The following is a 13494-nucleotide window of genomic DNA, read 5'->3' on the forward strand; positions in this document are numbered from 1 at the left end:
CTGCGGCGAAAAATAACAAGCTCGTTTATATGCGAGCTACGAGTCGACGCGCACCGATCGTGCACCGGGGCTATCGTCCGGTCCATATATCGCCGTATAAACACGTGAGACGAAGTCAATATGTACATTAATGTATTAATAGCCGTCCCGATGACGCCGCGGATTATTTTTACTCGCCGGCGGATTTGTGGAAACGAGACATTTTTACATGCAATCAATGAATTACCGCGTTTCTCCCTCTTTCGTAGCGCGACTCGTATTTTAAGGGGATGCCAAAGTCGATGACGATGAGATAGAGATAACGTAGAGATGATTCTCAAAATGTTACGCTACACGAACACCGACACCGTCATCCTAGTTTTTCCCGTATTTCTTGCACACGTATAGGTCTTGTGTAAGATAAAGAAGGAGACTTAATAACCGGATATACGATAACCCTTGGCTGTCTTTAATATAAATCAAATAACGCGACTGATATGAAAATGCTGCAGGTAATATCGGAAAAAGAAGCAAAAGGTAGAAGTGACGACAGAGAGGACGGTAGCGATAGCGAGCGATCGATCGCGGGAGAAATGTATTCGCCGTGCGAGTACTAGAGAGACTTAAGGAACTCGTTCCGCCGTTTTCCGAATTTATTTCTTGCTTCGTTGTAATGTTTTAGCCGGGCGATTGCGCCGGCCGTTTCTTTCGCGCTTCGGACCGTTCGCCGGCTATAAATCACGAATATCCGTTTGCCCGGAAATGCGCTGGATTTATGGTTAATTCGATTATACCGCTCCCTCCCTCTCTCTTTCTCTCTCTCTTTCTCTCGATCCCGCTCACCCCGGCGCGAGATACCTACGGGTCCCATTGTTCGCGGATACATCGGCGCGTCTAAGGAAATGCAGAAGTAATGGATATAAGCAGACTGTTTTCGACAGCGCGGATTCATCGTCGCGAGCTACATTGATAAATAAGTTCCCGGGGCCGCGCCGCCGCTCGTTCCATTCTTCGTTTGATTTAAGATCGCGGAAAGCTGTACGCTTTTAAAGCGCTCTCATGCTAAATTATTATACTTTGGCTGACCTACTTCGGTCTTTGTACGTAATCTCAGTTGGCTCTCTCTCTCCCTCCCTCTCTCTTTATTTTTCCCCCCCCCCCCTCCCTCCCTCTTTCTCTCGACCGCAATACTGCCTCCCCCGTACCCGTTAGAGGCAAAATGTTTTCAATCGCGTAAAAATTTACGTCCATAAGATGCGTAAGTATCTTTATTCCCGGGTGGTTTATATCCCCGCTTTCGATACTTGGAGAATTGAGAATATTTCACAGGAGGATGAGAACCTAGTAATGCGACAAGAAAAAGCGCGGCTCCTTCCCCGAAAGTAATTCCTATGAAACCATCGAACTCTCTTTCGTTATTCATACAAACTCGATGTCCAATTAATTTTCACTCGGTCTTCGTTGTTAAGTCTACGAAAGCATTTCTCTCCAATTTTCAACCTCTCTCTCTCTCTCTCTCTCTCTCTCTCTCTCTCTCTCTCTTTCTCCCTCACCAATAAAATTATAAAATCCGTTAATTTTATTTTTATATATACTTTTTTATATTTTTACATATTTATTTTCATTCCTTTTCCATGTACATATACTTCCCGATTTATTGAAACTATTTTGTGGAAAAGAGAATTTGTTGAGGAGAGAATAAGTGTATTCCTACCTTTGTAAATCGGAAGAATGCTAATGTTTCATTTCCCGCCACCATGCGTACTCGTAATGTCGCTCGAAGAAGGGATGAAATCGCTCTTTGTTAAGTTTCCCGCGTATATGTCGACGATCCACTTTCCGGAACGAAGTGAAGGACTGTTAAGTGTCTCGGGCGAGGCGATCGGACTCGCATCGTCGAAGGATCAAAGTCCTGTCCGCGGCGCGCGACGCGAGAACAATGACGTTCGGAATGGAATTCCAGAACGGAAAGTCCCTGTAATTGGAAATCTCTCTCTTCCTACCCTTCCATCCCTCTTTTCTCTCGCCGTTATACACACAGCCAATGCGAGGCTGCAAGGACGGCGATCGATAGTTCCTTGACACCCGTGGGAAAATCGGATACGCGAGCCTTGCTCGAGGAAAGAGAGAGAGAGAGAGAGAGAGACTCCCACAACCGGGGAAGGATCTGCGCGCTCGGACACGAACCTAATACGCAAGAAGGATAAGTACAATGAAAAGGAAGAATTAGTCCGCTTTTTATTCCCGCGAAGACACCGCGGGGAAACACGACAAAGAGTTTATCCGCGGGCTTTTCCTTCGGTATTATCATTCCCATACCGGATCTCTTCGCACAGTTCTCTCTTTGCGATTAATAAATTAACGTAATTACGGGGCTTTCTTCCCATCGCGCATTACACAAATTCTACGTAAATCAGATTGCGCTATGAGTGACTGTGAAAAATCGCGGTCTTCCGCCGAGAGAAAAAAGGAGAGAGAGAGAGAGAGAGGGAGGGAGGAAGAGGGTGCATTCGGGAGAATGAGTGAGACGAACGTTGCATTCCGCCGCTCGAATTACTTTCTTTACAGGCTAGCAAAATTCGTTGAATGTTTAAATTAACTGGCGGGGATTTTGAGACAATTTAAAAGGCTAGTGCGGCTAGTCGCCTTTCGCATTGCCGTAATGCGGGCCAATTGCAAAGTCAAATATAAAGTTACCACGAGGCGTTGGAGTGACAACTGAATGTTCCAGATAGTTCGCCGATTTCCCTCGCCGAGCTCGCTCATTCCGAACGGTTCGGAAAAGCGAAGGATCAACGTCTGATGTTGGACGATCGATAAAATCTCTGCGACGGACGAGCTTGACGGTAACGTATGATCAGTTCGTTAAGAGGGAATTAGAGAGCGCACGGATGGTGGCTCTTGCTAGTTGAATCGTCTAATCGGATCACATCGCGGATTCGGGCGTGCTAAGCTAGCCGTCTTTGAGAACAACGTGATTCGACGAACACAGACAGGCCCAGTGTGTCGTCGTCGTTGTCGTCGTAGTCGAAGACGTGAGATCGGGCTAAGTAGAAATAGCGGGATCTCTTCCAGTTCCTTCGGCGCGGAATATGTACATATCGAGAGGTCGCCCGAAGGGAAACTTCGCCGGTGGAATTCGTAACGAACCTTCACCGCCCGTCGTTGACTCGCGATCGACGACTCGCTTCGTTTCGTGTCCCGCTACCGTTAGGTCCTATCCGTGTAGTAATTAGATTCTGTCGAGTGAGATCAAAGTCTACCGCCATTTCCATTCCCGCGAGGAACTTCGTTTCCCGAAGTTTTCCGGCGCGCGGTCGTTTTTCCCCCGGTAGATTCTTAGAGAGAGAGAGAGAGAGAGAGAGAAAGACTGCGTTGCCGAACTTTTTCGACGATGGGATCGCGACGAGGGTTGGTTTCCTCGTGCGGCGTATGGATGTAATCGATAAGTGCGGAAGTGCTTTCGTAATTGTTTCTGTCGTGGTACTCTCCGCGAGACGCGATGTCGTGAAACGAACGAACGTTCCCCGAATATCTTGTTCTCTTTTCCCGCCCGGTATTACTTGTCAAGGCAAAGAGGTTCAACAATATATAACTGTGCAAAAAATAACAATCGGAAAGCTTTTAACGGGAGAAGTAGAGAGATTTACATTAAATAATTATATTTGTAAAATATTAATATTAAAATCCTTATCTTCCTCCTTCTCTCTGAAGAAAAATAATCACTGATAACTAACTAGGATATCGCGATCACCATAAATATAAATTTCGGGAAATCAGGGGATCTTTTTTACAGTCGTTCTTTACATCCTCCACGGGGAAAAGACATGTCTCACAAAGGGCTGCGTTTCGATTGCTCTATGAATACGATGAGCAGATGTATACACACACACACACACACACACACATATACATACATAGCAAAGAGAGACGAGAGTTTCGAGGATACGTGAAAACTATTGGTGCGATATAAAGGAACAGTTCGGCTCTGGAGCGCGAACGCGTTCGATATTCGCGTGCGGCATCGTGTACACGTGACACCGTGCGAGGTATTCGCGCGCCGATGCGGGAAGCGAAGGAAGGCGAAGATGGGCGAACCAATGCCTGAGGGCATGGCGCGCTTTTACACCTTTTTCGCGTAAATGTCTCGAGATAAACGTCCTACGACGAGCGGCTACGGCGTACGTGTCGCTGCCGTCGTCTGGCGCAGCCGCTCCGCCGACAGGAGGATCCTTGTGTCAGGACGAATTCATAACAGAGTCATAATTGCGGGACGGGTCCCGCAGTATGCATAATCCCGTAGTTAGCAGTTCTGCTTAACGATCCGCGAGAAGCAATCCCGACGTACCTGCCACGCTGCAGGATGGAGGCGTCCCGGCCAACCCATCCCTTATTACCTCCCTCGCTCGCCATTTCTCTCTCTCTCTCTCTCTCTCTCTCCTTGCTATCTCCGCTACGTGGAAACCCCGTACCTAAACTATACACACGCGTATACGGGAACACGTAGAAGCGCGAGGACACGTACCACAGGGTTACCGTACGTACGTACGACTGGCGAAACCGGGGCCTGAGTGTGACGCGACAAAAACCGTGGATAAAGAACAGGGGGAGGAGTGGGAGGAGGTGGACGGACGGGTTGTGCAGTCGCGCTGGAAGGAGAGAGAAGGCGAAAGAGACAGGGAGAACAGGAGAGTTCGTTAATTACAGTTCCTCTGCTGCCACCGCTCACCGCAAGCGGCCATGAAGAGAGGAGGATCCCGGAGAGAAGGGTGCGAGGCTCCATGGTAATATCGCGTTCGGACAGTAACGTGCCTCGTCAACGTGGATCACGGAAGTAGCAAAGCGGACACTGCCTTTTCTTCCACGAAGGGAGGAAACTTCGCTTTTCTCATCGCGCGAGAGAGAGAGAGAGAGAGACGGGGAGATTTAACGAGTGACCAAGAACGGGGCTTTCCTCGTCTCGCGAATCGCTAAAATTTGTAGATGTGAACGCAATATGGCGAGTGAGGACGTAGAATTCGATGGAACGGTTGGTGAGTCGATGAACAATTCGCGCGACGAGAAGTCTCAAAGTGCAAATTTCTCGGTCGAACATATATCTCTGGTGGAAATGTATGCGGACATCATATTGACGGCAATATAGCGGCTTCTGACGTCACTCTGGGTCCTATTAGAACGTGCTTGTAAATACTGTGAAAACGCGTTGAAATTTTACTTCAATGTTTCCCTTCCGGCAAATTTTTCCGAGATTATCGAGTAGTACGCCGAACGCGCGCTAAGCGCGGCCAAAAAGAAAAGTCAATCGAACGAACACGTCTGCGCTAGCGAACACTAATTTACATCAAAGCGAGATCAAGTTCAATTTGCGCGTCGCGTACACATCGCCACTTTGGAAGAGTTTATCGGTGCAAAATGTGTTCGTAGACGACAATAGCCAATTAGAGGAACGCGCGACGCCGGATGCTTTGATTCTCCGTCGTAGATAAATGCGTCGGGGCGCGCGCGCTCGCGCTACATTTATCCGGCCCGTTTCGTCAAACGAGTACTTTCTACTTCGCGAACGCGCACCGACGCGAGTAACGAAGCGCCCTTAATTCATTCGCCCCGTAATTAATTATACATCGTTGTTGCACTACGGAGATGAGCTCGATAAAAATTCGTCCCGTAACTCGCGCTCTCTCGCGCATTCTCGCGCGTATTCATCACATCCGCGCGCAATTCCACGCGAAGCGGTAGAATTCGACTCCGAACCGCACGCCCGCCTCGATTATTTCGGTTCACGTGGTTTTCCCTCCTCCCCCCCCTCCGACTACCAACTATGTCGGATTATCCGCGTGCCAGTGACGATTTCGACTCGCTAATTTATCGATTCGCTTGCGAAATCGTGTTGCCGGTCAGGCATTGCGCAAACAAAGTCGCGTGGACAGAGCTCACTCACCCGTGTGCGTCCTTTGATGAGCCTTCAGATGCGAGCTCTTGGTATACTCCTTCTTGCATCCGGGGAACTGGCATTTGTGTAGCCTGCGCTTCGTGTCGGGCGGACTGTGCTCGTTGCTCCTCGCGTGGTGCCTGTTGGCCACGGTGGTCGCGGCCGCGGTTGCACCCGCGTGCGCGTGTTGCGTGCCGGCGACCGCAGGGAAGCCGTTCGCCGTGACGGAGATCAGTCTGCAAAAGAAAGAAAAAAAACCCGCGGTTTTGCCTCCTCTTATTGGCCGCGTTAGCCCCAGTAGTAATTAGTCCGACGCGCGCTGTCCGAGGCGAGACGTGCGCCGTCCGTGAAACGGGCTTGCACGTGCGTGCGCGACGCTTCGCTACCTCGACGAGTTTAACAAGTGGCGTGATCGGTCGAACGGCGAGCAACCGGCCGAGCGAGCCGCCGAAAGAAATCGCGGAGGAGCGCGCGTTTCCGGCACCGCTCGACGGCTTAATGATGGATCGCAGGAGCGAATTGTTTCGCAGGCCTATTACTCGGGGCAGCGGGACCTCTCGCGAGGAACGTTCGGAAGCCACTTCCCGACGGTGTGTCGGCGTTTTTCGCATTTTTCTCCTTTTTTCTCGTCCCTTCGCGAGGGGCCGCGAGAGCTCGTTTTTCCGAATCGGAATTCCGCGGAAAATTGCCGAGAGAACGAATCTCGGAGGCGGGACAACCGGAAAGCTCGATCACTCGGTGCCGAAGAACTACGGGGGTACAGTTAATCGAGAGATCATTTCCGAGCGAGACGGACCGTTACGGTACATTCGTCTTTCTCCCGCCGGCTGAGTGTCGTTACCTAAGTACCTCGTTCGATTCTAAGAGCAACCGGGATTCTTTATCATCGGAGATGAACGACGGGAGAACCTCGATGTGGAGAAAAAGTCGGGATGGCGCGCGAGCGAAGACTTCCGCCGTCGAGATGGTGACTCGCGTGACGTTCGTAACATTCGGGGAGTAAGTACGTTAGTTTTACGACACTTTACCTTGCGACACCCTGCGCATTGCTGGTGGTGACCCTGACGATAGCGCTCCTGCCACCCGTGCCGTGAAGGTTGAGGTTGTGCACGTCGAGCATCGAACTCCCACTCGACGAGTGACTGGAGTTGGAATGACCTTGACCCGACCCAGGACTCGGCGGCGGCGTCAGGATCTGACCTTCGCTTTCGCACCCGCTATCCTCATCCTCCTCGATCTCCTGCAGCGGTAAAATTGCACGCATTATGCAACGCGTTTACGATAACGGGATCAATGGCCGCCGCTCGGAATCTCGCGTCGTGCTTCGACGGGTTACGGCGGGCAAATAAACCGGTGGGAGTCGAGCGGTCGCGCGACCTTGCGAACTAACACCGTTATTTTTTCCGCTACCGTATCGTTCGGACTAAATGCTCAGGCTCAATTCGCTCGTCTCTTCACTTTGTCCCTCCGGGTGTGGAATTAAGAAAAAAAAAGGACGCTTCCGATGCCTCCGTTTACTTTGTTTCCGTACTAAATAAATCCAACTTGAGTTCGGTATTTTCTTACTTCTCAGATCTCGCCTATTATCAATAGAGAAACTTACACGTATATTAGAAACTCATCGAGATTTATCTCGCTTGATCTTCTATATTAAATTGCTACTTATAAATTGTAAGGTCAAAATGATGTTTCCACTTCGCGAGGAAGGTTAATTGTTATTCCGATATTAAGACTGTGTATTTCCGATAAACTGCCGTTGATTCCGAGAGAAACATCGTCAACTGAAACCGTCGAAGACGCCACAACCCACCTCGTGTTCCTCATCCTCTTCGAGATCCTCGCTGGGCTCTTTTTTGAGAATGAGCGCTGTGCACGAGAGGGAGGGTGAGCTGTCCCAGGACAGCGCGGAACACGCCGAACTCGACGATGACATCGACAGGGAATCGAGGTGACGATCGAGAAGATCCCTATCGCGGCCATTGTCATTATGATCGCCGGGACTGAATTTGATGTCGTCCAGACAGAGGGGATCTCTTTCGTCCGTTGTCGTCACCTGATTCGCAAAACAGAGAGATGCGTTTTGATTTTCAGTAAAGCTCGCAAATTTCTCGTTTGTCCACAAGATATTAGCGGTGTATCTTCTGTTAATATTTTATTCTTAACAGGTTTCTTAATGAAGTTACTGACAACAAAGCGTATATATTGGGAGTAACAAGTGACTATCAACAAAATAACTTGGTACTAACAGAATAATAAGAATGACCTAGAAATCGTCCGATTACGTACCTCCATTTTGATTGGGGGATCGAATTGTGCACTCGTCCCGGTGGAAGCCGTCCACGAAATCGGCGGCGCCCTGAAGAGGTTCCAGGGCGTTGTGTCCAGTTCCGTGGGGAGTTTTTTGTACGACTGCAACTTCGGCTCGTCCTTCAGGTACCTCTCCATCTCGTAGCATGTCTGGAACAGGAGACAAGAGGGCGCGTTAGGAGTCTGCAGCGAATTAAGTATCCCCCGTCGAGCCGTTACGCTGAAGCGGCGGCAACGAGCGCTGCTACTACGACTTCAATTCGACAGCCACGTAACAGGGGAGAATGATCGCTCGAGTGATACATATTGCTTCGATATTTCACGAGACAGGGGAGGAGGTCGAACGCGTCGAGAGAGCGCGCGTGCTTCGGTCGCGGGGGAGTTTCGAATTTCGCAGGACGCGCGGTGGCCCCAAACACGAAGCGTTCTCGCAAACACGCTCGACCCGCTCGCGATGAGCAACAAGCACCTACGGCGATCGCGAGTCCCCGCAGACGCTTCGGAAATTATCCGCAGCAGCCGTGCATCCCATATGGGGAAGTGCATCGCCGTCAACGCAACTACTCGCGAGTTTGCGAAGTTGGTGCTCTCTCCCGTAGGCTTTACCAGTTTGGTACAGTTCCTTGGAGAGAGAGTACAAAGTTATGCCGCTCACTGCGAGGAATTATGCACCAACTATACACCGCAAATGAGATTATAGCGCCCTATTCTGGCTAAGTCTCCTTCGGGTTCTTCACCCTATCGGCTTCTCTCCGTGCGAACACTTCCCCGCGCGAGGCGAATAATCGTCAAATAGCGGTGGCACCGACGAATTTCGAACTTAATGCGCGAGCAACGCGTGAAACAATGGTCAGTCTCCGACTTGGGTGGGATTGGATTATTGGCTCCTCCGGAAATCGATTAAGAACGCCGTCGCCGTCTTCACCGCGACCGCCCTAGTCCCGTTAATTGTAGACAATTGTGTACACCGTTCGAGTTGAGAGAAGGGACGTCAGTGAGAAATGGCGGAAAGGAAAGAGACTTTTATAAATATACGTTTCGATCAGGGCTATTCGACAGCTTTTCGAAACTTCGGAACGTCGGATGTAATTCGACGCTCGACAACGAAGTTCGAAGATTCGAGGCTCCTATTCGAAGATTCGAAATACCGATGCTGTTAATAGAACTAATTTTGGAGAGCGCGACAAAATGTTATGCGATTAGAGAACATCGGTATATCTTAAGGTCAACGTTATATTTCACTCTTTCTCTTTTCGGATTCTTCATAGGTGATTCTTCTCATATTCGATAATCCTGATTTTGCCGCGGTAGTTCAATACATTTTTCGGAGCAAACGTAATTACGATTTGATTTACGTCAAATGATCAAAACTGCGTGTGTGGAATTAAGTGGATTAGGAGCGACCGTTTTGCGCCACAAGCGGGACAACTTCCGCAACGGCGGTCGTAAAATTAAAAGGCGAGAGGTAGGGTCCCCACGGTTATCTTTAATGTCATAATTTACGGTAAGTACGTCTAGAATCAAACGACGAGCAAGAAGTCAAGTCTATTTTCCCGGCTGACAAAGATTCTTCGGGAAGTGCAAAAAATGGCTCCGCGCCGAAGTTCGAGGGCTGCGTCTAATGCCGCCCCGGTCCCTTCTGCGAGAAAAATAATCGCCGCCGGGCTCCTTCATTATTCACGATTAAAGTTCGTCCAGGGGGCACCGTGGGTACGACTAACGGCGTTAATATAACTTGGAAAGGAATTTTATCACTCGCTTAGGGACCGTTTCTCCTTCCCTGGGGCTTGCCTCGGCATCGACTGAACTTTACTAATCCTGACCTCGGTGGCACGGCTCTATATAGACACGGACAATCCATCCTCGTCGACCTAATCTGTCAGAAAATCTTCGAGGAAAACAACGTTAATCGTCGTTGCAAATAGAACTATATTAACGCGTCTAACGCCACTGAGATGGTCCCCCTTCGTTAATTTTGCAAAAGCCGGACTAACGTCCGTACATAGATAAAGTTGTGAAAAATAAGAAATGGAATTTTAAAAATCACTCGTTGACGAAATCAATTTAAGTGAAACGGAGAGAAAAATATTTAAGCGGAGCGCCGTCACTGCGGTAAAGGCGAAGTAAAAATGTCGAATCGAGTATCAAAAAGAAAATGGTGATACGTCGTGTGACAAAAGATCCTTTCAATTCAGTTGATTTTATTTAGAAGAAAAAAAATGTGTGTTTTAATATCTAATAATTGAATTTTCATGCGTTCCCGACTAAAACAAACTCATAAATAATTCGCGGATGCGGGCTGCCGGGATTTTCCCATTTTGCGGAGCCGATGTTTACGGATCCGATGGTAGACCAGGGGCTCGTTTTTTTGTCAGACTTAGCCGCCCTTTCTTATGCGTCCCGCGGTATAATGTGCATTACATTAATATTGATTCCACGACGTCGTATCCCACCGCAAAACAGGAAGCGAATGCATTTACGAGGCAATGTAGCGTCGGCGACGAGTCGCGGAAGTTCGGGGAAACGGGGTCGACCTTTCGCAGTTTCGAGATTATTCCGGGAAGGTGAATTGTTTCGCGGAAGATATTTTGATTTCCTCTGTTTTCCCCCGTTGGGTAACGGTGAAACCGGCCTCTCGTTATGCCGCTCAGGAGTGCTACGGGTAGCGCACGGCATCGCTAGGGGGATCGCCGTAGAAAAATAACCGGGAGCTTTCCGGTTAAGCGCACACACCCGCGCGCGCGACTTTACGACTTTTCGCGGAGACGAGCCGGAGCGCGTCCTTTCGCCATTGGCTCCGTTAAATCCCGAAACTGCGCAATAATTTAGAAGTTCACGTCGGGGTGTACGTCCGCGGGTCGATCACAATGGTCACGCACTAACGTTTGCCGGCGGGCCGAGCCGTAAGCATCCGAATTGCGGAGATTCTCTATTACGCTTTTCGCGACGAGCCCAGAGGCCATTCGCCCGCGGATTTACGTGATCCACCGCCGCCGCCGCCGCTGACACCATCACCACCACTCTCTACGTCATGCCAACGAAATTATACCGTGTCTTGAGAGAGCTCGCTCGCTCGTTTCGCGTATACACACGGCCGTCTCGCGTCGCTAAAGATCACCGACGTTCCATCATCTCGTCTCCGTCGGACACGTTTTCTACTAATGTAACTTAATTATTCGACGAGACGAGATCTCTCTCGTCGAGAGAGGAAGGAAGAGAGAGAGAGAGAGAGTGAGCCGCGTCGAACGTTTTACGCTCGATATACAGACAAATGGGTACAGATGATCTCTCGAAGTTACTCCGGCAATTTTTCTTCGGACAGCTCCGGATGATATTCCTCCCACGAGACCTAAGCAAACATTCGGTGAGCGCAAATTTTTTTTACGATGTTTGCCTTCTTTTCCCGGCTGACGAAGGGATCGCAGCGAGGGACAGTGGCAATAAAAAATATTCCACCGATCGATAGGCCGAACGCTCGGCGAAGGAGGAACAACGAAAGGAGATCGTGTCCTAGCCATTATATTTTTATAGGTAAACCTGCGAGCCATTTACTGATTTATGACGTCCCAGCAATTCTGTTGGATCCGCGAAAACGTTCGCGTCATTCGTGGTATCGAGGCACCATTTTTTCGGATATTCCGGCGTGTAACACTTCAAAAGCGACCCCTAATTTCCAGTATCACGCGCGTCGCTTCAGATTTTGTCGCACACATGATAAATGTTCATCGAGACGACTTGTCTCTCTATGGAAGGAGAAAAATCATCTGTCGACATAGCGATTTAATGACGTCAGAACAAAATTTGTCGGTTACTGTACGGTTCTTAAACAGTCGCATTTAACTTTCGATATACGGGTATCGCATGATTTTTCTCACGCTATTTCCCCGTGGCAGTGTCATCCGCGAAAACTTCCGACGGCGATAGCGAGAGGCGAGTCGCGAAACCTCCTGCGATTCTCGATGGAAATACAATTCGATTTTCTGGTGAACTGGCTGCGATCACGTTTCATTGTTGTGATATCGCGGGACATTTGTAGATCTTTACTTCCCGCGGAACCATCGGGACCTTTCTATAAGATCCGACCAACGAGGTCATATCGAAGAAGGGAGAACGTCTTCGTTGGTCGGGCGCAGAAACAGTTCCGAGATAATGGTCACTCTCTACGACCGATAAGACTGTTCTTAATGATAACAGCGTCATTGCGGAGTCCGTGTAGGATAGAACTCGATTCGTCGGTGGGCCATCACATCGGACAAACAGTAGGAGAAAGAGGAAAAAAGGGAGAGCGAGAGAGATAGAGAGAGAGAGAGGAGGAGGAGGAAAATCGACCGGGTCGTGGAGCGGAGAGCAAAACCCGAGCGGACAGAGAGGACATCGAGAGCTCCACGTTGGATTCTCCAAATCTCTTATCGTAGACCCCTCGTACATTCCCAAAAGTTGGACCCTCCGCTCTCCCTCCCTTTCTATATCTTCTCCACGACTACAGTTTACGCAAACTCAAATCCCGCGTAACTCACAGCCGCCGGCGAGACACTCGGACGGTAACGAGACCGGAACCCGCTGGATCTGGCGGTAACGGTAAAATAAAGCATCTTCAAGGAGCCGAGCGTCTGCAGCGGCAGACATCGAGAGCGCAGCTGGCGCGAGGCGCATTGCCGTTGAGATGAGGAGAGGAAGAGGGCCGGCGAAAAGGCGACGACGGCGAGTCACCCCCGAGAAGAGGTGGAAGAAGAAGATAATCTTCGCCCGTCGGCGGAATATCGCGCGTCGGATTCACCTTTTCCTCCTTCTTCCTCGCGTTTTTCAGCCTTCGCCGCGCGCACCTTCCCGGCGGGACGTGAAGTTCCGCAGTAATTCCACGGGACTGTCATTAACAGAGCCCTCGCGGCTCGCTCGAGAGCGAATGAATGATAACCCGAGAGCTCACTCGCGGCCGTTCGCTCGCGCGCGCACTCGCGTGCGAGCGACCGTCGATGCATTTCAGCCCTCCTGCCAGGAGGGCCACCGCGGTGGCGGTCTGCCAGGTCGTTAAAGAGATCCCCGCGACTTTAAGGGCGCCGTAAACCCACGAATTTATCTCGTCCTTCCCTCCTACTTTTCCATTCCCCGCGCGTTTCGTTCGCTCGCTCTCTCTCTCTCTCGCTGCGTCCTCCGAGCGACGAAATTTGGAAAGAAGCGCGGTCGAGGTCGTTCTTTCCGTCCTATCCTGTCCTTCCTTTTAATCGCCCCTCCGGCTCCTCTTTCCATTCTTTTCGAGTAGATCGCGCGGCACTGGAAGG

General features: G+C 50.0%; 1 protein-coding gene across 2 annotated transcripts in view; it reads right to left on the bottom strand.

Moving 5' to 3' along the window:
* Positions 1–5909: 5909 nt before the first annotated feature.
* Positions 5910–13494, bottom strand: part of LOC106747309 (Krueppel-like factor 6) — a 310650-nt gene continuing 303065 nt past the window's right edge. For both annotated transcript variants that reach the window (XM_014624705.1, XM_014624706.1), the window contains exons 2-5: positions 8195–8365; positions 7719–7961; positions 6937–7148; positions 5910–6144 (exon numbers count right to left, since the gene is read on the bottom strand). In XM_014624705.1, the coding sequence (XP_014480191.1) occupies positions 5910–6144; positions 6937–7148; positions 7719–7961; positions 8195–8365 (861 nt within the window). The remainder of the gene's footprint in view (positions 6145–6936; positions 7149–7718; positions 7962–8194; positions 8366–13494) is intronic.

This window comes from Dinoponera quadriceps, unplaced genomic scaffold, assembly GCF_001313825.1.
Source record: "Dinoponera quadriceps isolate SergipeBrazil2010 unplaced genomic scaffold, ASM131382v1 scaffold2305, whole genome shotgun sequence".
NCBI classification, from domain to species: domain Eukaryota; kingdom Metazoa; phylum Arthropoda; class Insecta; order Hymenoptera; family Formicidae; genus Dinoponera; species Dinoponera quadriceps.